General features: G+C 47.0%; 1 protein-coding gene across 1 annotated transcript in view; it reads left to right on the top strand.

Moving 5' to 3' along the window:
* Positions 1 to 22,856, top strand: part of LOC149445392 (uncharacterized) — a 50,950-nt gene extending 28,094 nt beyond the window's left edge. The window contains exon 2 of the mRNA XM_089653825.1: positions 21,353 to 22,856. Within this exon, the coding sequence (XP_089509951.1) occupies positions 21,353 to 22,249 (897 nt within the window). The 3' untranslated portion in view covers positions 22,250 to 22,856. The remainder of the gene's footprint in view (positions 1 to 21,352) is intronic.
* The last annotated feature ends 4,398 nt before the right edge of the window (positions 22,857 to 27,254 follow it).

Raw genomic sequence — 27,254 nt, 5'->3', positions numbered from 1 at the left:
AATAAATACACAAGTACAAAAATACAAATGACAATAACATTTATTAAAAAATTAAACATAACCCCCGTTGTCCTGCAAACACAAAAGTACACAAAGGGTGTGTATGTGTATGTAAAGCGTGATTTCACCACACGTGAGGTATCGCCACGAATGTCGCAGTGAGAGGAATCATTCCACCACCACAGATCACAGTTGTCTCTATACTGATGAGCAGTAAAGGCTTTAAAGTGTCTCCTATGGAGATTTTCAGGGGCCGTCATTCTTTGTCATGTCTCAGGCGCACACAATTGTAAGACTTGACTTGTTTGGTATCTATTTACTCAACACAAATGCAGATTTATACATGTGTACAAAAAGGAAAACATTTCTCCAGAGATGAAGAGGTTAAAAGAATTTGACATTTTATTATTTAAGAAAAATTCCAGCTCCTGGCTGAATGTGGAATTTTTGAAAAACTTTTTTTGCACTGGTACATGTTCCCCATGACAGTGCCCCTCCCTTCCCCATGCTATTTTCGCACACCTATTGGCCTAGAAAATGGGCCTTTTGATTTTGCTCCCATTGATTTTGATGGGATTTGGAATCGCCATGGAAACTTCTCTGAACCCTGCTTGGACAGAACCCCAGGCAGCTGGGCTCATCTCTAGTAGAGAACCAGCAACCCCAGGCATCCTGACAACCAGCAATGAATTCCTGCTCATTCCATTCAGGTGTCAGCTGCGGTTTTCTGGGGTGGCATGGGGTGTCACCCATAAAATTCATACCAGGCCTTTCAGGTTTAGAATGGATTTCAAGGAAGACACCATGTAAAAAAATGGCACGTGGTCTCCACCAAAATTATTATTACTATATTATTATTATACATTATTTATATCGCGCCGAAAGGTTTGCTCAGCGCTGTACATTATAGTGGGGGACAGTACATGAGACAGTACAGTAACAAAACACGAGGGGTTCAAGGGCCCTACTCTTTTGAGCTTACAATCTAGGAGGCAGGGGATAAATTCATACCAAATCCTTAAAACAAAACCCCAAAACTTATGGGGTCCCCCACAAAATCCATCCTAGACCCATATGCCAGTCTGCAGCCTGCCTGGCCAGGAAAGGGGAGGACATGCATGCACTTCCCCCACCTCCAGAACCATAGCAGGCCACGTGTACTCCACATAGGGAGAGTATCTTGCCAAGTCCATTCACTCCTGGTTGGAGAAAGTAGGACAAGTCCAATGTATGAGCTCATATCTGGGAACACGAGGAATCTGTACACCATAAGTCATCGGGAAATGTCTATCTGTCTGCAGAACACCGGGGAGATATTGGAGCTCTAATTCATGGTCACCTGGAAATGTCTGTGTTGAGGGTTAGGCCCAAAAAGATTTACATTTGTAAACCATGATAGGTTTCTATGCAAATATTCTGACAAGGTTTGAATTTGAGTTGGTGGCGATGTACTGGTCAGCATATAAATTGCTTGGACCCACAATCAAATTATACAGATCTTCTGAGAGAAACAGCTTAACAAAATCAAGGGGAGTAGTTACATTTGCTGTTTCCACCTAAATTTCTGGTTGGACAGTGAATGGGGGAAGTACGGGTGCTGCAGAATTTGTGGGCTGCCAATTAGGATTTGTAAGCACATCCAGAAGGACACTATGGGCTCTACGTTCCTGTGTGCAAATTCTTGGTGGCTACTAGTTCTAGTCACCTCACCAGCTTGGACTGCACTTATGGGACTCACCACCTCACCAGCTTGGACTGCACTTATGGGACTCGCCACCTCACCAGCTTGGACTGAACTTATGGGACTCGCCACCTCACCAGCTTGGACTGCACTTATGGGACTCGCCACCTCACCAGCTTGGACTGCACTTATGGGACTCGCCACCTCACCAGCTTGGACTGAACTTATGGGACTCGCCACCTCACCAGCTTGGACTGCACTTATGGGACTCGCCACCTCACCAGCTTGGACTGAACTTATGGGACTCGCCACCTCACCAGCTTGGACTGCACTTATGGGACTCGCCACCTCACCAGCTTGGACTGAACTTATGGGACTCGCCACCTCACCAGCTTGGACTGCACTTATGGGACTCGCCACCTCACCAGCTTGGACTGCACTTATGGGACTCGCCACCTCACCAGCTTGGACTGCATTTATGGGACTCGCCACCTCACCAGCTTGGACTGCACTTATGGGACTCGCCACCTCACCAGCTTGGACTGCACTTATGGGACTCGCCACCTCACCAGCTTGGACTGCATTTATGGGACTCGCCACCTCACCAGCTTGGACTGAACTTATGGGACTCGCCACCTCACCAGCTTGGACTGCACTTATGGGACTCGCCACCTCACCAGCTTGGACTGAACTTATGGGACTCGCCACCTCACCAGCTTGGACTGCACTTATGGGACTCGCCACCTCACCAGCTTGGACTGCACTTATGGGACTCGCCACCTCACCACCTTGGACTGCACTTATGGGACTTGCCACCTCACCAGCTTGGACTGCACTTATGGGACTCGCCACCTCACCAGCTTGGACTGCACTTATGGGACTCGCCACCTCACCAGCTTGGACTGCACTTATGGGACTCGCCACATCACCAGCTTGGACTGCACTTATGGGACTCGCCACCTCACCACCTTGGACTGCACTTATGGGACTTGCCACCTCACCAGCTTGGACTGCACTTATGGGACTCGCCACCTCACCAGCTTGGACTGCACTTATGGGACTCGCCACCTCACCAGCTTGGACTGCACTTATGGGACTCGCCACCTCACCAGCTTGGACTGCGTTTATGGGACTCGCCACATCACCAGCTTGGATTGCTGGAGTGTAAAATGCCAGGATGTACTAAGCTGCTGGTGACTGCCAGTTCACCAAAAGGTAGTCATGCATTCTTAGTACTTCAGGTACCTGGGGTCTGATCTTAACAGGGGCCTCTTCTCCATTGTCAGAGCTTTCTGGGAGCGACACAACTCTCTACAGGTTCATATTAGGAGGCAGAATCTGTCAAAGAGGCTTCCCCTTCACTCTCATCTGACAAGCTCAGTCCTGTAGACCTCTTCACTAGAGTACTTTTGTTGGAACATTTTAGGCATTAAATTTAGAGGTACCTAGTGCGATCCATGGGAAGAAGAGCTCCGAAAAAGAGCTCCTGGCTGACAGGGACTGCTTTAACCGCCACTAAAAAACAAATCACCTGCTAGTGTTAGCAAAGATCAAGCCTGATCTTTCTAACACTGTTGTTCTGTGTACAATGTATCACAGATAACAATGATGTACTGACACTGTTGTGGGGGCAGAAGGGCTAAATGCAGGTGCTGGGAGTGAATGGGCTGATCCTATTAACACTTTGTTTTTGGGGACACTATACTAAGGGGGACTAGTATAGTTCTGTTTGTGATCAATAGATTGATCTGTACAAACACTCTCCTAGTAATGGCAGTGATCAGCGACCTATACCGTGGGTGTGATAGTTGATCCTGATGCTATCCGCAGTGGCAGTAATACGGTGATCAGCGACCTATAACGTGGGTGTGATAGTTGATCCTGATGCTATCCGCAGTGGCAGTAATACGGTGATCAGCGACCTATAATGTGGGTGCGATAATTGACCCTGATGCTATCCGCAGTGGCAGTAATACGGTGATCAGCGACCTATAACGTGGGTGTGATAGTTGATCCTGATGCTATCCGCAGTGGCAGTAATATGGTGATCAGCGACCTATAACGTGGGTGTGATAGTTGATCCTGATGCTATCCGCAGTGGCAGTAAAATGGTGATCAGCGACCTATAACGTGAGCGTGATAGATGATCCTGATGCTATCCGCAGTGGCGGTAATACGGTGATCAGCGACCTATAACGTGGGTGCGATAGGTGATGCTGATGCTATCCGCAGTGGCGGTAATACGGTGATCAGCGACCTATAACGTGGGTGCGATAGTTGATCCTGATGCTATCCGCAGTGGCAGTAATACGGTGATCAGCGACCTATAACGTGGGTGTGATAGTTGACCCTGATGCTATCCGCAGTGGCAGTAATACGGTGATCAGCGACCTATAACGTGGGTGTGATAGTTGATCCTGATGCTATCCGCAGTGGCAGTAATACGGTGATCAGCGACCTATAATGTGGGTGCGATAATTGACCCTGATGCTATCCGCAGTGGCAGTAATACGGTGATCAGCGACCTATAACGTGGGTGTGATAGTTGATCCTGATGCTATCCGCAGTGGCAGTAATATGGTGATCAGCGACCTATAACGTGGGTGTGATAGTTGATCCTGATGCTATCCGCAGTGGCGGTAATACGGTGATCAGCGACCTATAACGTGAGCGCGATAGGTGATGCTGATGCTATCCGCAGTGGCGGTAATACGGTGATCAGCGACCTATAACGTGGGTGCGATAGTTGATCCTGATGCTATCCGCAGTGGCAGTAATACGGTGATCAGCGACCTATAACGTGGGTGTGATAGTTGACCCTGATGCTATCCGCAGTGGCAGTAATACGGTGATCAGCGACCTATAACGTGGGTGCGATAGTTGACCCTGATGCTATCCGCAGTGGCAGTAATACGGTGATCGGCGACCTATAACGTGGGTGCGATAGTTGACCCTGATGCTATCCGCAGTGGCAGTAATACGGTGATCGGCGACCTATAACGTGGGTGCGATAGTTGATCCTGATGCTATCCGCAGTGGCGGTAATACGGTGATCAGCGACCTATAACGTGGGTGCGATAGTTGATCCTGATGCTATCCGCAGTGGCGGTAATACGGTGATCAGCGACCTATAACGTGGGTGCGATAGTTGACCCTGATGCTATGCGCAGTGGCAGTAATACGGTGATCAGGGACCTATAACGTGGGTGTGATAGTTGATCCTGATGCTATCCGCAATGGCGGTAATACGGTGATCAGCGACCTATAACGTGGGTGTGATAGTTGACCCTGATGCTATCCGCAGTGGCGGTAATACGGTGATCAGCGACCTATAACGTGGGTGCGATAGTTGATCCTGATGCTATCCGCAGTGGCGGTAATACGGTGATCAGCGACCTATAACGTGGGTACGATAGTTGATCCTGATGCTATCCGCAGTGGCGGTAATACGGTGATCAGCGACCTATAACGTGGGTGTGATAGTTGATCCTGATGCTATCCGCAGTGGCAGTAATACGGTGATCAGCGACCTATAATGTGGGTGCGATAATTGACCCTGATGCTATCCGCAGTGGCAGTAATACGGTGATCAGCGACCTATAACGTGGGTGTGATAGTTGATCCTGATGCTATCCGCAGTGGCAGTAATACGGTGATCAGCGACCTATAACGTGGGTGTGATAGTTGACCCTGATGCTATCCGCAGTGGCAGTAATACGGTGATCAGCGACCTATAACGTGGGTGTGATAGTTGATCCTGATGCTATCCGCAGTGGCAGTAATACGGTGATCAGCGACCTATAATGTGGGTGCGATAATTGACCCTGATGCTATCCGCAGTGGCAGTAATACGGTGATCAGCGACCTATAACGTGGGTGTGATAGTTGATCCTGATGCTATCCGCAGTGGCAGTAAAATGGTGATCAGCGACCTATAACGTGAGCGTGATAGATGATCCTGATGCTATCCGCAGTGGCGGTAATACGGTGATCAGCGACCTATAACGTGGGTACGATAGTTGATCCTGATGCTATCCGCAGTGGCGGTAATACGGTGATCAGCGACCTATAACGTGGGTGTGATAGTTGACCCTGATGCTATCCGCAGTGGCAGTAATACGGTGATCAGCGACCTATAACGTGGGTGTGATAGTTGACCCTGATGCTATCCGCAGTGGCAGTAATACGGTGATCAGCGACCTATAACGTGGGTGTGATAGTTGATCCTGATGCTATCCGCAGTGGCAGTAATATGGTGATCAGCGACCTATAACGTGGGTGTGATAGTTGATCCTGATGCTATCCGCAGTGGCAGTAAAATGGTGATCAGCGACCTATAACGTGGGTGCGATAGTTGACCCTGATGCTATCCGCAGTGGCAGTAATACGGTGATCAGCGACCTATAACGTGGGTGCGATAGTTGACCCTGATGCTATCCGCAGTGGCAGTAATACGGTGATCAGCGACCTATAACGTGGGTGCGATAGTTGACCCTGATGCTATCCGCAGTGGCAGTAATACGGTGATCAGCGACCTATAACGTGGGTGCGATAGTTGACCCTGATGCTATCCGCAGTGGCAGTAATACGGTGATCAGCGACCCATAACGTGGGTGCGATAGTTGATCCTGAGGCTATCCGCAGTGGCAGTAATACGGTGATCAGCGACCTATAACGTGGGTGCGATAGTTGATCCTGATGCTATCCGCAGTGGCAGTAATACGGTGATCAGTGAACAATACTGTACACTGACACTGTACTAATGGCATTGTCTGGGTGTCAGGGGGCAATCAAAGGGTTAAATGTGCTAATCTAACGTGTGTGTAAAATGTGCTTTCATCTACAGTGTGTCACAGTGTCTCTCTCATCTCTTCTGGGACCAAGAAGGGTCCATGAAGAGGAGAATCAGCTAGATCGCTAGATCCCGTGTTTACTAACATAGGCTCATGACTGCTTCTCCAATCATTGCAGGAGACCAGCAGGGTGCCGGGCAAAGTCATTGGCTGGGACCCGCTAATGAACTGTTCCTGCAAGGAATGGCAGCGGGGTCAGCGAGGGGGTACGCACATGTGCGCTTTGAACCCGCAAGTATTGAGCACCTTACAGGAGTCGCTGCTCGTCCGCAATACATTGTGGATGGGAGGTCACCAACTAGTTAAATGAACGACTCCTGACATTTAGGGGCCAATCATAAATACTTTGCTTAGCAATTCCCCCAGTGAAAGTCCCTGTACATTCCACCTGTGTGAATGGGGGTACAAACATAATTGTATCAGACTGCTTAGCTGATCGAATGTTCTTCATTGATTTACAATGGCAATAAAATATCACATAGAAGTGATTGGAGGTTCTATACAGCTGCAGATCACTTTTACAGCATATGAAGGGCCCCCTCCCACCACCGGTCCCGGGCTCTTCAGTTCCACCAGGGACCCTGGGACCACTGTAAGCGGTCAGCTGCACACAGTGGAGAAGGAGGAACATCCATTCCTCCGGCTCCTCTGTGCTGAATGAAGCCAGAGATGACAAGGATTTCATCTCTTCCTGTGTTGGTTCGGTGTTTACCCGGCACATACACCCGGGATGCAGCTCATCTAACACATTTCTCATTGATCGACTGCTTGGAGGGATCAGGGGTGTTTAAGACCTCCATCTCTTAATAAAGAGGACCTGTCACTATCCAAGCTAACAGATGGGATGTTGGTAAACACCATGCAATTCTACATGTAAGTCCAGCACACGTATGTAAACAGCAATTGCATGAAACATGTGAGGTATCGCAGCAAACGTCAGAGTGAGAGCAATAATTCCAGTTTACTGTAAAACAATAATTTCCTTTGATCATCAGCTCCATCTAGAGACCACAATGGGGTATGAGTCCTGAAAATACCTCACTGAATACAAATATTACAATACTGTATTATGGCCACTAGATGGAGCCAAGGAAATCAGTGTGAGATAAAATACAGCCAATATTCATCCCAGCTGGGTGAATGTCGCTCACATTCGTTCCATTAATGATTTTTAAAAAATAGAATACGAAATCTCCCACCACAAAATGTACTCAGCCAATCACAGGGCAGGACTCTATTTTTATTCTTCTCCTGCCATCAATGGCTAACCCGGTCCCACACTTCATCCATGTTTTTGGGGACCTCTGATCTCCTTATGAACTGTTTCTTCCATGATGAAGATCAGCCATGGAGTATATCTGAGGTGTATATCAGGGTGTGCTTCTTCCCCACATGAGAGCTGGGATGTCCAGCAACATTCATCTAGAAGACATTTCCCGCACTCAAGGCACAAATACACCTCCAGGGTTGTGTGGGATCCCTGATGTACAGGAAGACAGGACTTCAGTGAGGAACATTTCCCTCACTCAGGACAGGAAAGTGGCTTCTCCTCTGTGTGAGATCTCTGATGTTTGTAAAGACTGGACTTCACTGAAAACATTTCCCACACTCAGGACAGGAATACGGCTTCTCCACCTTGTGAGATCTTTATTGTATGACAAGTTCTGATTTTTTTACAATTTCCCACACTCACTTGTAAGTAGCCTCCTCCCCTGTGTGAGACCTCTGATGATGTTTGTAAAGAGTGAACTTCTGTGAAAAACATTTCCCGCACTCAGAACAGGAGTATGGCTTTTCACCCGTGTGAGACCTCAAATGTATGACAAGTTCTGATTTTCGTATAAAACATTTGCTGCACTCAGAACAGGAATACGGCTTCTCCCCTGTGTGAGATCTCTTATGTTTGTAAAGACTGGAATGCGTTGTAAAACATTTCCCACACTGTGGACAGGAATATAGCTTCTCCCCAGTGTGAGACCTCTGATGTACGGCAAGTTCTGATTTTTGTACAAAACATTTCCCACACTCAGTACATGAATACGGCTTCTCGCCTACATGCAATCTCAGATGTCTGGAAAGATGTGACTTGTATGAAAAACACTTCCCGCACTCAGGACAGGAATACGGCTTCTCCCCCGTGTGAGATCTCTGATGACTGTAAAGAATGAACTTTTGTGCAAAACATTTCCCACACTCAGAACAGGAATATGGCTTCTCACCTGTGTGAGACCTTTCATGTTTGACAAGATCTGATTTTTGTGCAAAACATTTCCCGCACTCAGGACATGAATATGGCTTCTCACCCACATGCAATCTCTGATGTCTGGAAAGATGTGACTTGTCTGAAAAACATTTCCCGCACTCAGGACAGGAATACGGCTTCTCCCCTGTGTGAGATCTTTTTTGCACATTAAGATGGGATTTAAAACAGAAACCCTTCCCGCACTCAGTACAGGAGAACCTCTTCTCTGTTGGAAGGCCGGCCCGGTCCCGCACAGTCTGAGGCTCCTCAGGATACGAGGAATCCGATGGTCCATCTACACTGGGTGGTGCCGGATGGACATTGGAGGGAGCCGGGTTTTCTCCTGGACTATACTGTGTGATGTCCTCATCTACTTTCCAGTCTGGAGACAAAGTGAGACAATCCTCGGAGGTTTTCCTCATCTCCAGGCCATGGACTAAAATACAAAGACAAAGAGGATTACTAGACAGGAGCTGATTGGTTCCCCCAAACCAGGACTCCGCCCACATCAGGCAAGATGGAGAGCACAGCTCAGGAAAGTGACCAGGGGATTACAGGCTGCTATCACCCAGTCCCCGCCCTACTCTGGACCAATCAGTGAGCAGTATGGGTGGAGGAATGGATTTAGTGTTCATGACCCACCTGTGCTGATCTCTGTAGGAGTGTCCTCCTCTATAAATGTCCCCGTTATTCCATCCTCCTCCATAGACTGCTGATCATCCCTCACATACGCCTCTTCTTCTTCTGCTTTCACCTCAAATTCTATATCGATTGGATCTCCACTCTAAATCAAGAAAATGAGAGAAAATATCATCTGTAAAATATAAGGTCACATAAAAAAATCCACACATCATCTTTACAAGTCCATGTTCTAGATTCTCCATCCCACCAACCTTGTAATAGTGAGGGATGGTGTGACCTCCCTGTGTGGAATCCCGGGAATACAGAGGAGGGGGACATCTCTCTGGTGGCTTCCTGTAGCTGGATGACTCCACCATGGTGTCCTGGTACAGATCTTTGTGTTCTTCTAGAAGCTCTGACTCCTCCATCCCCCCATCCTCATCCTCCTCCTCTTTTATCTCTTCTTTAACCTCAACTTTAGGATCTCTCAGGTTTCCACTCTGAATATATAATAAAAATGCCATCAATGGTAACAATGCAGATAATGTACAGATCCTAATGATACTATCAGTGATTGTTCCTCATCTACCTGATGATGGTGAGGGATGGTGTGACCTTCCTGTGTGGAATCCCGGGAATACAGAGGACGGGGACATCTCTCTGGTGGGTTCCCATGACTGGATCCATCTGTAGGAAACACACACACTGACTGAATCCATTGTTTCTATGTGTTTATCAGATGATGGGGGATCTAGGTGGATCCTCCGTACTGCTCTCTCCTTTACAATAAAGTCTCCTCTTACCCGGTGATGTGAGGGGCGGCTGATTGTCCATCATGACGTCCTTGTAGAGATCCTTGTGTCCTTCTAAATACTCCCACTCCTCCATGGAGAAATAGACAGTGACACCCTGACACCTTATAGGAACCTGACACACACAATGATACAGTCACCATCCAGACACATCCCTTGTCTGTTACTGGAGAATGTCCCAGAATTCCCGGCACCGCTCACCTCTCCTGTCAGCAGCTCAGTGATCTCTCTGGTGACTTCTAGAATCTTCTTCTTCTTTCTCTCTTCTATCAGGGAGGGAGGTGGAGGCAATGTGATGTCATATGATCTCCAGACTTCACAGGAGGAAAACTCTACATCTGAACACAAATAGTCACATCAAATGATATTCCCAGAATCCTCCTCACCTCTCCATTCAGGTCTGTGTTTTATTAAAGCCCCACTTCAGGCTGAGGTATAATTCCCCCCCACAGGACCCCCACACTACGCAGGGTATAGGCTTGTTGCAGCATTCTGATGTCATTACATACAACGCAGGACCAACAGTCCCACTTTACATGTGAGGATACCAAGGGACCCCACATCCTAAGAGCATCAGAAAAAATCCAGATGGAGAGACATTGGGGGAGGAGCTGTGAGGTCAGTGTGATGTCATAGGATTCTCTGACTCTGGATGGAGGGACATTGGGAGGAGGAGCTGTGAGGTCAGTGTGATGTCATAGGATTCTCTGACTCTGGATGGAGGGACATTGGGAGGAGGAGCTGTGAGGTCAGTGTGATGTCATAGGATTCTCTGACTCTGGTTGGAGGTTCATTGGGAGGAGGAGCTGTGAGGTCAGTGTGATGTCACAGCATTCTCTGACTCTGAATGGTGGGGACATTGGGAGAAGGAGCTGTGAGGTCAGTGTGATGTCATAGGATTCTCTGACTCTGGATGGAGGGACATTGGGAGGAGGAGCTGTGAGGTCAGTGTGATGTCATAGGATTCTCTGACTCTGGATGGAGGGACATTGGGAGGAGGAGCTGTGAGGTCAGTGTGATGTCATGTGATTCTCTGACTCTGGATGGAGGGACATTGGGAGGAGGAGCTGTGAGGTCAGTGTGATGTCACAGCATTCTCTGACTCTGAATGGTGGGGACATTGGGAGAAGGAGCTGTGAGGTCAGTGTGATGTCATAGGATTCTCTGACTCTGGATGGAGGGACATTGGGAGGAGGAGCTGTGAGGTCAGTGTGATGTCATAGGATTCTCTGACTCTGGATGGAGGGACATTGGGAGGAGGAGCTGTGAGGTCAGTGTGATGTCACAGGACTCTCTGACTCTGGATGGAGGGACATTGGGAGGAGGAGCTATGAGGTCAGTGTGATGTCACAGGATTCTCTGACTCTGGATGGAGGGACATTGGGAGGAGGAGCTGTGTGGTCAGTGTGATGTCATAGGACTCTCTGACTCTGGATGGAGGGACATTGGGAGGAGGAGCTGTGAGGTCAGTGTGATGTCATTTGATTCTCTGACTCTGGATGGAGGGACATTGGGAGGAGGAGCTGTGAGGTCAGTGTGATGTCATAGGATTCTCTGACTCTGGATGGAGGGACATTGGGAGGAGGAGCTGTGAGGTCAGTGTGATGTCATAGGATTCTCTGACTCTGGATGGAGGGACATTGGGGGGAGGAGCTGTGAGGTCAGTGTGATGTCATAGGACATATAGACTCTGGATGGAGGGACATTTGGATGGGGAGATTTGAGGGGTCCTCTATATGAGGCTCCCATGCAAACCAAATCCTTGTTCCTGGGTGCGTCCTACCTCTCCTAAACTGAAGAGTGACCTTTGACCTTTACCATCCAGAAATCTGTCCGGAATCTGTGGAAGTAAGCTGTCATGTGATCAGGTGACGTGCGGAGGAACGGAGTGTAAATAGCAGACAATTGTCTCCAGAGCCCCTAATGGTGGGGATGGATTTGGCGGCGTGCTGGTGCCAAGTTTCCTCCCCCCAGGGTCACTGCAGGTTTGGAGAAAAGCTGTGTAAGAGGATATGGAGGAGAGATGAGGAGGAGATCCAGGAATCAGGAGAAAGGTCAGGGCAAGCAACAGACGAGCGCATCCAAGAGACCAAGCCGGGGTCACTACACAGAAAATCAATCCAAGGAAACAACAGGCAGGACGAGGAATAGCAAGAAGGAGCTGAGAGACAAATGAGAATATTGCTCAGCCAATGGGAGATGATCTCAGCATGACTTCCATCATGAAGGAGGGGGAGGGGAGGAAGTCACTGAAGGTGACCATAGATCCATGGAAATTCAGCTGGTTCAGCAGGGATCGCTCACATTTCCATCCATGTGTGGCCACTGCCGGATAAAAGCCACTCCCCCAGCGGCTGCAGCCAATAGCTTCAGTGCTGATCTGTGTATTCTGAGAGCGGAGGAGTCCCCCCATTGTCAGAATACAAGAGTGCAGCGGGGAGGATTCCCCCATCCACCTCCAATGTGTGGATGGGGGAATCACTTCAGTTTTCATGGTCATCCCGCTGGCTGAACGATAAAACTGAACCATGTAGGCCAGCTTTGGGAGCAAATATATTATCATCAACTCCTCCCCCTGAAGGGGTTCATCTGGGTTCCCACACTATATATGTGTGTATCATCATCTGCTGGAGATAAAAGACATCACAATGACTATGGAGGAAGAGGACGGACATGACTATGGAGGAAGAGGACGGACATGACTATGAAGGAAGAGGACGGACATGACAGGAAGTTACTAGGTGTAAATAGGAAATAACATCTTATTACCTCCTCTGCTGCCACTTCTAGCAACGTCTCCTCTCTACTTCCTGCCTGTACCTGACATCACATCCTGTCTGTACCTGACATCACTTCCTGTCTTCAATAGAGACTTCCTGTCTGGGTAGAAGTGAGATCCCCACCTTGTGGAAATCAGAGGAACTGCAGCCCCGAGAAGCGTCTGGTAGTGTGACCCCGGCCTTCTGCTAGGTGTGTATGGACTGTAGATCCTTATAGAGGGGTCACCTCCACTCCCACCAAGGGGGACTGAAATATATGACTGCTCGGGGGAGGGATTTTGTCATCTTTGATTTTGCAGTAAAATGTAATTGCAGATTTAGTCCTGTCACACATCTGTTATATGGATACAAGGAACCCCAGATGAGAAATGGCTCCTGATCCCCATATTACATCAGATTTTTTATTTTGGTGGGCATCAGACTTCATGATTGACATTGATGTACACCATAGGACATTTCTGATAATTCTTTTTCTTTACAATTTCTCTTTTTCTGAGTGAATAGAGGTACAGAGGAAGAGACCCTTAACCTTGTCCCGCCCGGCAAGTCCTCATCTCAATGTTGAGGGTATGTCACCTGGTATGGTCCAAGAAGGAGGAAATACACCCCCTCCCCACCTGTTTCATGGCCTGGCCATGCCCAGATAAGGGTCTGGTATTGAATGTTGGCAGGACCTTCTGGAACATATCTCAGATACTCTCTGTAAGGTGAACATAGACATGGAGGACACCAGCAATGGTTGGGATGTAACATACCCTGTAAAGGTGGCATGATATGACAGATATTCCTGGAATTCAATGTTCAGTATTACAGATACAGTGTTCTCTTCATTTAGTGGTCAGTAGAAGACAAATGGTCACAATTTATAAATCTGAATAGTCGGCTTTGGAGTGTGAAGATTGGAGGAATGAACACCTAGATGGCAATAATGATCTGACATCCCTGTACACATAGATACGGATGAATGATCTGTCACCTCACTGAGCCTCAAAGGAAATATTTTGATGTGCTGACTATGACCCCAGTGGGGAGAAGAGATTTGTGCACATTGGGCTCCTCACTGGCTGCAAAGGATTGACCTTCTTATATAAAATGGTATGTGTCAGGAGTACAGAATCCCAGAGGGGCCCCCAACATGGTTCTATGGGGTCTGCTCATGACAGCCATGCTGTGAATGAATATGTTGTGATCAGACTGAAGCAATGGTGTTGGAAATCACATCGCCAACCCAGACATCAGAAACGTTGGGTCCATATCTATCTATCTACACACAAATCTATCTCTCAACCCCCCACCTGACCCCCTCGGTCTTTGCCCGAATCACACACCTACTGAGCGACATATCAGACTGGATGTCGCTCCACTTCCTTAAACTGAACCTCTCCAAAACCGAGTTTCTTGTCTTCCCCCCAGCCCGGACCCCACCCCCCATTGACTTCTCCATCACATCCAACAACTCCACCATCAAACCCGCCCCGCAGGCCAGAGTACTGGGTGTCATTCTGGACTCCAACCTATCCTTCCAGCCCCAAGTCCAATCTTTAACAAACTCGTGCAGACTCCACCTCCGCAACATGCAGACTCCACCTCTGCAACATCGCCAAAATCCACACGTTCCTAACCCCAGAAACCACTAAACAGCTCATCCACTCCCTCATCATATCACGACTCGACTACTGCAACTCCCTCCTCACTGGCCTGCCTCGCCGCTGGCTATCCCCGCTTCAGTCCATCCTGAATACGGCTGCCAGACTCATTCACCTTCCCAACCGCTCTGTCTCCGCCACCCCCCTCTGCCAATCCCTCCACTGGCTTCCGATTGCACAACGGATCAAATTTAAAATCCTAACACTGACGTACAAAGCCGTCCACCATACTGCCCCGAACTACATCACTGACCTAATATCCAAGTACCACCCAGCATGCACACTCCGCTCCTCACAAGACCTCCTTCTCTCTAGTTCCCTGGTCTCCTCCTCCCATGCCCACCTCCAGGACTTCTCCAGGGTGTCACCCATCCTCTGGAACTCCCTGCCCCAACCCATTAGATTATCACCTACTCTCCTCTCCTTTAGGTGCACCCTGAAAACCCATCTCTTCAGGGAAGCCTACCCCACCCCCTCCTAACCTGCCGACCTCCTCCACTATTCCTACCACCCCATCCCCCACAGCTATCTTCTCCTGTGCCACCATCCCCTCCCTCCTAGATTGTAAGCTCGAAAGAGCAGAGCCCTCAATCCCCTCATGTTTTGCATTGTATTGGTATTGTTCTGTCACATGTTCTGTCCCCCTTTGTAATGTACAGCGCTGAGTGAACTATTGGCGCTTTATAAATACTGTATAATAATAATAATGTAGCCCATGGCACCTTCAGAAGACAGAACCAACCCCAGGGCTGAGGAGGGAACACCCCCCAGAGGTGATTGGACAGGGTTAGAGCCCACATATTATCTCTATAAATTAGGAAGCATGAGATATGGACTTGGTCTCCTGTGTACTCATCTGTGACTATACCGTCTACAAGAAGATGAAGAGTCACACTCCGTAATCAGCCCATTCTTCATATTTTATTCTGTGTGTCACCCCAATGGGCTCATTCACAAGGATAGAGTGGCCCCAACCCTACTCTATGTGAGTGAGCCCATTGGGGTGAAACATATTTTGGGAGTTTGGTTTATCAGGAGGAGATCATGTGTATGGAGTTATTTCATCATCAACAGAATGAAATATCAAGAGGGAGCTAATTACAGAGTGCAGCTGATGAGAATCCTTCATGTGACAAGTCACCTCCAGGTCCAACTATGGCCCCAGGCAGAGACAATAATATCAATAGTTTTTGTTATTCTTAAGAAAGATGTAATCCTCAGGACATTGCTGCTGAGTTATGGAGGGTTTTATAGGCTGATTGCCATCATATGGATTAGATTGGATAACCCAGGTCTGTAACTTCCCCACAAAGGATAATTAATGGGCAAATGTTACAAGAAAACATTCAAAAAGCTGAACTCATAGCACAAGGCCATGTTCAGGGAGACATTTCTCTGGGCTGCAGTTCCTCTGAGCTCCACAAGGTGATGTTCTCGCCTTTACACAAACAGGAAGACTCTATGGAAGACAGGAAGTGATGTCAGGTGCAGACAGGAAGTAATGTTAGGAACTGACAGGAAGCAATATCAGTACAGACAGGAAGTGATGTCATCTACAGACAGGACATGATGTCAGGTACAGACAGGAAGTTCCATGAGGTAGGAGGTATAGAGGAGACATTGGTGGAAGTGGCAGCAGAGGAGGTAATAAGATGTGATTTTCTATTTACACCCAGTAATCCACCGTCATGTCCGTCCTCTTCCTCCATAGTCATGCCCATCCTCTTCCTCCATAGTCACGGCCGTCCTCTTCCTCCATAGTCACGCCCGTCCTCTTCCTCCATAGTCAGGTCCGTCCTCTTCCTCCATAGTCACGTCCGTCCTCTTCCTCCATAGTCACGCCCGTCCTCGTCCTCCATAGTCACGACCGTCCTCTTCCTCCATAGTCTTGTCCGTCCTCGTCCTCCATAGTCACGTCCGTCCTCGTCCTCCATAGTCACGTCCGTCCTCTTCCTCCATAGTCAGGTCCGTCCTCTTCCTCCATAGTCACGCCCGTCCTCTTCCTCCATAGTCATGCCCGTCCTCGTCCTCCATAGTCATGTCTGTCCTCGTCCTCCATAGTCATGTCCGTCCTCTTCCTCCATAGTCATGCCCGTCCTCGTCCTCCATAGTCATGTCCGTCCTCGTCCTCCATAGTCATGTCCGTCCTCTTCCTCCATAGTCATGCCCGTCCTCGTCCTCCATAGTCATGTCCGTCCTCATCCTCCATAGTCATGTCCGTCCTCTTCCTCCATAGTCATGTCCGTCCTCTTCCTCCATAGTCATGTCCGTCCTCTTCCTCCATAGTCATGTCCGTCCTCTTCCTCCGTAGTCACTGTGAGTTGTCATTCATTGTGAGTAGTTGCTGGAAATGGATCAGCATGTGTTTTCTCATTGGGCATCGTTCATTATTAATGATGTAGATCTGCATTGTTGGATGAGTGACGAGGGATTACTTTGGGGGAATCTTTGTTTATTAATAAAGGACGAGTCATGTGATGTGGGTGACGTCTTTATTTACATTATTTCTTTCTGAATGAGTACCCCGGGGTATATGTACCCTTACACATTCATGTGGGGGAGGTAGCTGAGAGCTCTCTTATTTGATGGGGGATTCCAATATGTCCCCCACCAGGAGACCCTCCTGGGTCAGGGTTGTGGGGAAGAGGTCCTTTACAAGATACACTCCCCATATTGAGGGCACATGTCCTGGCATGGTTTAGGGGAGGGGTGCATGATCTGGGGAGGACCCCCAGCCTTCTTTATTGTGTGGGCTTCCCCCATTTATATCTATACCAGACTCCCATCCAGGATAAGGGTCTGCTTTGTATTTGTAAGGAGGACCCCACACAGTCTTGTTTTTGTTGTGGAAGTTCCCTATTACCATGTATCCCAGGCCGCTCTATTTACAAACTAGACTGAACCGGGTACATTTGGCTCCTCAATACCTCTCACTATCACAAGCTCCAATGTACTGACATCATGGCTGCTCTCAGACCCCCCACCAGGTATAGGACCCCCTGTGATGTCTGCAGCTTCTGACTCTGTATTTATCCTGTTGGAGCTTCATATACACATATCTGTCTCCAGTCAAAGGACAAGAAAACAAGGATTTTCCTGATATTACAGACCTGCAGGAAACACAACAAACACGAAGTAACCTGATCTACATGTTCCATCTCCCACTGAGAGCAGCCCGTCTATTACCCCCTTATATCCCCCCCCTAATATTATACAACCAATACAGTCCAGATAATTCTCTGCTATCCATCTACAGAGAAAACCACATGACCCCACCAATGAGGATGGAGGAGGACCAGAGTCACATGACTGAGAGGATACTAAACCTCACCCTGGAGATCATCTACCTGCTGACCGGAGAGGTGAGGAGGATTCTCGGAGGTCACATGACATCACTCTTATCTCTATTAATAAAACACAGACCTGACCGGAGAGGTGAGGAGGATTCTGGGAGGTCACATGACATCACTCTTATCTCTATTAATAAAACACAGACCTGACCGGAGAGGTGAGGAGGATTCTGGGAGGTCACATGACATCACTCTCATCTCTATTAATAATACACAGACCTGACCGGAGAGGTGAGGAGGATTCTGGGAGGTCACATGACATCACTCTTATCTCTATTAATAAAACACAGACCTGACCGGAGAGGTAAGGAGGATTCTGGGAAGTCACATGACATCACTCATCTCTATTAATAAAACACAGATCTGACCGGGGAGGTGAGGAGGATTCTGGGAGTCTAACATGATATTCCTATTGGTTCCTCAATACAGAGATTTCCTCTTCTGAAGTCAGGTGATCATATGACCATCACAGTGCCTCCATGTGACTCCCTAAACCCTGAGAGACACAACATGCAGAAGATTCTAGAAGTCACCAAGAAGATGATGGAGCTGCTGACAGGAGAGGTGAGCGGTGCCGGGAATTCTGGGACATTCTCCAGTAACAGACAAGGGATGTGTCTGGATGGTGACTGTATCATTGTGTGTGTCAGGTTCCTATAAGGTGTCAGGGTGTCACTGTCTATTTCTCCATGGAGGAGTGGGAGTATTTAGAAGGACACAAGGATCTCTACAAGGACGTCATGATGGACAATCAGCCGCCCCTCACATCACCGGGTAAGAGGAGACTTTATTGTAAAGGAGAGAGCAGTACGGAGGATCCACCTAGATCCCCCATCATCTGATAAACACATAGAAACAATGGATTCAGTCAGTGTGTGTGTTTCCTACAGATGGATCCAGTCATGGGAACCCACCAGAGAGATGTCCCCGTCCTCTGTATTCCCGGGATTCCACACAGGAAGGTCACACCATCCCTCACCATCATCAGGTAGATGAGGAACAATCACTGATAGTATCATTAGGATCTGTACATTATCTGCATTGTTACCATTGATGTCATTTTTATTATATATTCAGAGTGGAAACCTGAGAGATCCTAAAGTTGAGGTTAAAGAAGAGATAAAAGAGGAGGATGAGGATGGGGGGATGCAGGAGTCAGAGCTTCCAAAAGAACAAAAAGATCTATACCAGGACACCATGGTGGAGTCATCCAGCTACAGGAACCCACCAGAGAGATGTCCCCATCCTCTGTATTCCTGGGATTCCACACAGGAAGGTCACATTATCCCTCAGTATTACAAGGTTGGTCGGATGGAGCATCTAGAACATGGACTCATGGAGACAATGTGTGGATGTTTATGTGACCTTACATTTTACAGATGATATTTTCTCTCATTTCCTTGATTTAGAGTGGAGATCCAATCGATATAGAATTTGAGGTGAAAGCAGAAGAAGAAGAGGCGTATGTGAGGGATGATCAGCAGTCTATGGAGGAGGATGGAATAACGGGGACATTTATAGAGGAGGACACTCCTACAGAGATCAGCACAGGTGGGTCATGAACACTAAATCCATTCCTCCACCCATACTGCTCACTGATTGGTCCAGAGTAGGGCGGGGACTGGGTGATATCAGCCTGTAATCCCCTGGTCACTTTCCTGAGCTGTGTTCCCCGTCCTGTATTCCTGGATTTCTCTCGGATAATCTTCCTTCTCTGTGCTGCAGACACAATTTATGTATCTAGACTGGATTTATGGAGGTTCTGGGGTTCAGCTGGCAGCAAAATTCTGATTCATGGGCGTTACTTGACATAGACACCTGGGACATGTGATTTGGGTCTCCTTCCCCATGCCCGGGTCTAGTAAGATCTCTGACAGAATAATTCTCCCAGGGTTCCTTGCTCTGTTGTCTGCTGGCTGTGCCGGGTGGAGGGATATGTCTGTAGTGTCTCAGACCCAAGTCACTGAGTGCAGTCTCAGGAGATGGGAGGCAGCGGTGTGGGATCTCTGCAACTTGTCTACAGTAAACATTTAAGCTTCCACTGATTACTGAATACCAATATTATGAGTCCTGACCCTTATACTATAACATTTATATTGTATATTACATACTCCTGACCCCTGCACTATATACGATATGTTGTACATTACATACTCCCGATCCCTGCACTATATACTCTGTTGTGCATGACATACTCTTGCTTGTTGCACTATATACTGTATGTTGTACATGACATACTTCTGACCCCTGCACTTTATATTCTATGTTGTACATTATATTCTACTGACCCCTGCACTATATACTCTATGTTGTACATTACATATTCCTGACCACTACACTATATACTTTGTTTTCTACATTACATACTCCTGACCCCTGCACTATATATTCTATGTTGTACATTACATACTCCTGACCCCTGCACTATATACTCTATATTGTACATTACATACTCCTGACCCCTGCACTATATATTCTATGTTGTACATTACATACTCCTGACCCCTGCACTATATACTCTATGTTGTACATTACATACTCCTGCCCCCTGCACTATATACTCTATGTTGTACATTACATACTCCTGACCCCTGCACTGAATACTTTATGTTGTACATTCCATACTCCTGACCCCTGCACTATATACTCTGTGTTGTACATTACATACTCCTGACCCCTGCACTATATATTCTATGTTGTACATTACATACTCCTGACTTCTGCTCTCCCCCCTCCCCCCACTGCTATATATACACATAATATAGATTCTCTTTTGTTACACCCATTTCCTCCCAGCTGGACATTTTATATCGGATGATGTGATTGGAGCACAGACTTTTACATGGTGATAATAATGTGATAACATCCTCCAACTTTGGACCCTTAAACAGAAAGTGATAATGAGGGAGGAGTCAATACCCCAATGATGGTGGTCTTCAGGATCAGTCCAGTCTTCATCTTGGTTGTTCTCCCCCCATCCTCACTCTCTGACCTCTGGTGGGGCTCAGCCCCGCTGTTCTTCATGACTAAATCATGGACTAAATAAGGAAGTGCAGTACTTCTTGTGTTGGGAAGATGGCGATGAGTGATAGAGGGGGTGGGGACCCTCGTCCTATAATCCCCTCATCACTGTCCCTCCTATAAAAGACAGTTCTGGTTGTTTCCTCACTCTCTGACTAAGGTCCATGAATAAAGAAATGACCTGGTAGGAGATCAGAGGAGCCATTTCCTAGTTCCCTTGAGGGTGGAATTGTAAGCTCCTCAGAGACCAAGCTGCCTGATGTGGGCGGAGTCCTGGTTTGGGGGAACCAATCAGCGCCTGTCTAGTAATCCTCTTTGTCTTTGTATTTTAGTCCATGGCCGGGAGATGAGGAAAACCTCAGAGGATTGTCTCACTTTGTCTCCAGACTGGAAAGTAGAAGATGAGGACATCACACAGTATAGTCCAGGAGAAAACCCGGCTCCCTCCAATGTCCATCCGGCACCACCCAGTGTAGATGGACCATCAGATTCCTTGTATCCTGAGGAATCTCAGACTGTGCGGGACCGGGCCGGCCTTCCAACAGGGAAGAGCTTCTCCTGTACTGAGTGCGGGAAGAGTTTCCATTATAGATCCCGTCTTAATAGGCATAAAAGATCTCACACAGGGGAGAAGCCGTATTCCTGTCCTGAGTGCGGAAAATGTTTTTCAAGGAAGTCCAATCTTTACACACATCAGAGATCTCACACGGGGGAGAAGCCGTATTCCTGTCCTGAGTGCGGGAAATGTTTTTCAATGAAATCCAATCTTTACAAACATCAGAGATCTCACACAGGGGAGAAGCTGTATTCCTGTCCTGAGTGTGGGAAAAGTTTTTCACAGATGTCCCATCTTAACACACATCAGAGATCTCACACGGGAGAGATGCCGTTTTTCTGTCCTGAATGTGGGAAACGTTTTTCACGGATGTCAAGTCTTCACACACATCAGAGATATCACACGGGGGAGAAGCCGTATTCCTGTCCTGAGTGCGGAAAATGTTTTTCAGTGAAGTCCCATCTTTACACACATCAGAGATCACACACAGGGGAGAAGCCGTATTCATGTCCTGAGTGCGGAAAATGTTTTTCAGAGAAGTCTCATCTTTACACACATCAGAGATCTCACACGGGGGAGAAGCCGTATTCCTGTTCTGAGTGTGGAAAATGTTTTTCAGTGAAGTTCAATCTTTACAGACATCAGAGATCTCACACAGGAGAGAAACCACTTTCTTGTCCTGAGTGAGGGAAATGTTCCTCGCTGAAGTCCTGTCTTCCTGTACATCAGGGGTCCCACACAACCCTGGAGGTGTATTAGTGCCTTGAGTGCGGGAAATGTCTTCTAGATGAATGTTGCTGGACATCCCAGCTCTCATGTGGGGAAGAAGCACACCCTGATATACACCTCAGATATACTCCATGGCTGATCTTCATCATGGAAGAAACAGTTCATAAGGAGATCAGAGGTCCCTAAAGACATGGATGAAGTGTGGGACCGGGTTGGCCATTGATAGCAGGAGAATAAAAATGGAGTCCTTACCTAGAGCACTGGGCTGACTTCTCATTGGGGTGCAGCCTATATACTTTAGATGGTCTGCACCTACATGGAAGGAGGTCTGCTGTGCTGGGGGAGGGGTTTATGGGAAGTCTGGAGGAGTATATAAACTAGGATGGAGGGGGGAGGGAGAATTTGATTATAACGGGGTAGAGAGATCAGACAGGGGTCAGTACTTATTGGGGGTGGAATGTGGAAAGATGGGGGGAGGGCTATGGCAGATGGTAAGAACGTTCCCATGTTACAAACAACCAGTGGAATTGGTACTATTTGTATGAAAATAAAAAAATACACAAAATCCGTGTGAAAAAGGTGTCAGTGAATGAATAAGGTGTCGGTGAATGAACAAGGTGTCAGTGAATGAAAGTGTTTGTTCCCCAATGCCAGAAGTGTGCCCAGCACAATAGGTGAGTTGGAAGGTTTGGTGCATGAAGAGAACTAGGATTGAATTGGTATTGCTGAATCTTGGCTTCATTCCTCACATGACTGGGCCATTCATATTCCTGGCTAGGTTCTCTTTCGGAGAGACGGGGGAAATAGGAAAGGTGGTGGTGTCTGTCTCTATGTGAGAAGTGATCTCAGAGCGAGTGTGAAAGAGGACCTAGTTGATGGAGAGTGTGATGAGGCTGAAGTATTATGGGTGGAACTGCACATGGGGGGCGGTACTACAAAGGTTATCATTGGAGTTTGTTATAGGCCTCCCAGTGTTAATGAGGAAGTGGAGACTCAGCTCCTTGTACACATGGAAAGGGCTGGGACAGTGATAATAATGGGGGATGGTAACTACCCGGAAAGTGACTGCAGGAACAGTAAAAAGGAAAAAAATGTATAAACCTACTACAGGACAATTTTATGGTCCAGCTCATAGAGGCCTCAGCTAGGAATGATGCTCTGCTGGACCTGGTCATCTCCAACCATACAGAGCTTATTACGAATGTCCATATAAAAGAACATCTGGGTAGCAGTGACCATAACATGATTTCATTTATTGTTAGCTGTAAACTGCAAACACATATAGGAAACATAAAAACGCTTGACTTTAAGAGAGCTAATTTTCCAAGGCTGAGAGCTACTCTCCAAGACTTACACTGGGAGGGAATATTGGCATTGATGAACAAAACGCAGACATTAGACATTACAGACATTACAAAGAATATAACAGAATATGCAAAAAGGAGGACGTGGCATACTTGGACAGAGGAGTTGCTGTCAATGTGGTATACTTAGAGGAGTGGCGGTGGACGTGGTATACTTGAACAGAGGGGTTGCGGTGGACGTGGTATACTTGGACAGAGGGGTGGCGGTGGACGTGGTATACTTGGACAGAGGGGTTGCGGTGGATGTGGTATACTTGGAGAGAGGGGTGGTGGTGGTGGACGTGGTATACTTGGACAGAGGGGTGGCGGTGAACATGGTATACTTGGACAGAGGGGTGGCGGTGGACGTAGTATACTTGAACAGAGGGGTGGCGGTGGACGTAGTATTCTTGAACAGAGGGGTTGCGGTGGATGTGGTATACTTGGACAGAGGGGTGGTAGTGGACGTGGTATATTTGGACAGAGGGGTGGCGGTGGACATGGTATACTTGGACAGAGGGGTGGCAGTGGATGTGGTATACTTGGACAGAGTGGTGGCGGTGGACGTGGTATACTTGGACGGAGGGGTGGTGGTGGACGTGGTATACTTGGACGGAGAGGTGGCGATGGATGTGGTATACTTGGACAGAGGGGTGGCGGTGGATGTGGTATACTTGGACAGAGGGGTGGCGGTGGATGTGGTATACTTGGACAGAGGGGTGGCGATGGACGTGGTATACTTGGACAGAGGGGTGGCGATGGATGTAGTATACTTGGACAGAGGGGTGGCTGTGGATGTGGTACAGTTATGTTCAAAATACTAGCAGTCAGACATCACTAACCGGATCAATCACTGTTTTTGGTGGAAATGATATTTCTACATGGCAAATAATTTCCTAGCAGGTGTAGTAGAGTCATAGAAATCCAACAGACCCAACAGTCCTGACATGCATGCTGCTGATTCTGTGTCATTGAATCACTCATTGAAAGGGGCGTGTTCACAATAATAGCCGTGTGGAGTTCTATTAGTGAGGTCATTCATTCTTTGAAAAACAGGTGGCAATGATTGCCCTTATTTAAGGAAGGAAGGCAGCAAATGTTGTACATGCTGGTTACAGTGCATTTCTCTCTGAAATTTTGAGGAAAATGGGTTGTTCCAGACATTGTTCAGAAGAACAGCGTACCTATACTTGGACAGAGGGGTGTGTGGTGGTTTATGTAAGAATTTATTCTACTTATGAAGGGCGGTGTCCCTTTCCCTTAAACAAAATATCGCAGTGCCTCCAGCCGTTAAAATACAACAAATATTTAATGAACCAATAATTTGGACACCTTAATAATTTGATCACCACTTATTAATATACCTTGAGTCCTTTTAGCCAGTATGATTTCGTACCATATACACAAAAATTGCCTTTTGGATAAATAAATAATTAATGTACAAAATTTATATATATATTAATACAAAAGCAAAAGACTGGTGATAAATGGATACTTGTACATACAATCAGAAATATAATATACTAATTCTATACACCAAACAACAGATATAGATAATAGTAAAGATTAAAAATTAAATTTTGTTATAAGTGGTAATCTTATAGTGCTTCAGAGATTATTTCTCACACTACGTGGCCATAGGAATGTAAGAAATTATTCTCTGATAACTTGTACTATAACCAACTACAAATTAATAATTATGCTATATCTAATTTCAGGATTAAATCAAACAATTTTTAGTAATAATTATATATATATCTTAATATTTCTAAACACCCAATACAACGGCTATCAGTCTATGAAAAATAGGAAATATAAGATACAATATAAACTCTTAGCAGTCTCACCACTCCCAGAACCTTGAGTTTGAGGGTTCCCCCAGTGGGATGTAGTTGGGGCCTTCAAATGGTCCTCAAGACAAGATGGCAGCTGGAACTCCTTCAGAAAAATGGCCGCAGGGAGCAAGTGAGAGATAGTGCAGTGGGTTGCAGTTTTTAGGAAAAGTGTAGGAGTGTAGAGGTTCAGAAGTTTAGCAGTTTAGCAGAAGTTTGAGAAGTAGTATTAGTAGATCTTTAAGTTCTTCAGATGGGATGGGTTTCGGTTTCTTCAGATTCTCCTTTTGTCGATTGTTTTTTCTTTAGCTTTTCTTTTTTTTTCAGCATCCTCCTTATGTGAGGTGCATGGCTTTTTTATACTATCTAATCCTTTGTTTTAAAGGACCCTCCCAACAGGCTTGTTGATTGGCCGGTCGGGAAGTGTGTGTACATATGATATAAAATTCTGAGGCCCCTCTGCACACTGCTATATACCCTTTCAAGCAAACTATGCAATAAATAGGGATATTTGGTTCACACATATTGCAATACATGCTTAAGCTGCCAACTGCGTCAAAGTGATCCCTCTATGGCCAGTCCTACTCTGCTCTGCCTACGCAAGTGCTACTGTGGACACAATGCTAGCATAGGGGAAAAGACACAATGGGGAGAGATACAAGGTTCAGGTCTGGCTACTTTAGCACCTGATGGATAAATGCATGCACTAGCTGTATGGATTTGAGCACAGGGATCTCTTGTTTGTTGTACATATGATATGTCTCACTCGCGCCAAAGCAGAGGCAGCTCGTGTTCAGCTAGAATTCGCTGAGAAAGAGGCCACCGTTATGAAGGAAATTGCTGAGAAAGAAGCCACCGCTGCAGCAGCAGAGGCTGCCATTATGAAGGAAAGAGCAGAAAAAGAAAAATCAGAACAAGAAGCAAAGTTGCATATTCTGCAGCGGCAGTGTGCAGCCGCCGCCGCAGCAGAGGCCGCAGCTTATGCCAAAATGGAACGGTATGGAAGTGGGTCTATTCACGAAGGCCCATATGTGCCTGAGAAACCCCTCTCCTCAGTAGAACGCACAAGGGAGTATGTCCAAGAACATTCAAGCAGCAATGCAACAAAACAGTTCCCTAATCTCAAGTTTGATGACTGCCCTGAGAATTACTGGGCATGGAAGTCTTCTGTTCTGTATGCAGTCAAAGACTTAGACTTATCAGCAGCCGAGATGCTGGATCTGATGATAAAATGACTTGGGACGGAGTCAGCAGAACATGCAAGAAGGATGCGCAGGGTACATATATTTAACCCTCCAGCAGGACTTGATATGGCCTGGCAAAGGCTAGAGGAAAGATATGGATCACCAGAGGCAATTGAAGGTGCTCTAATGAAAAGACTTAAGTCTTTTCCGAAGCTAAACAGCAAAGACAACTTGAAACTGCAAGAGCTGGGTGATATTCTTTGGGAAGTCCAGTGTGCCAAAGAAGAAGGCTATTTAAGAGGACTTGCACATTTAGATACCGCCAGCGGTACTAAGCCAATAGTGGAGAAACTACCTCACAACCTGCAAGAAAAATGGGTGAGTGTTGGAGCCAAATACAAAGAAGAATATGATGTCCCCTTCCCCCCTTTCTTTGTGTTTTCCAGATTTGTACAGCAGCAAGCAAGGATCCAGTGTGATCCCAGCTTTTCCTTCATCACCAGCAGTCAACTGCCAAAGGCAGAAAAGCCACTTAGATCCTACAATAGGACTTCAGTGATCGCCCACAAGACAACGGTTCCCTCTGAGGACCCAGGCTGTCCAA

Source organism: Staurois parvus, unplaced genomic scaffold, assembly GCF_062004578.1.
Source record: "Staurois parvus isolate SC_StPar_1 unplaced genomic scaffold, SC_StPar_1.0 ptg000721l, whole genome shotgun sequence".
Taxonomy (NCBI): Eukaryota; Metazoa; Chordata; class Amphibia; order Anura; family Ranidae; genus Staurois; species Staurois parvus.
Note: the sequence above shows the minus strand (reverse complement) of the source record. Positions and strands in the feature narration are given on the sequence as shown.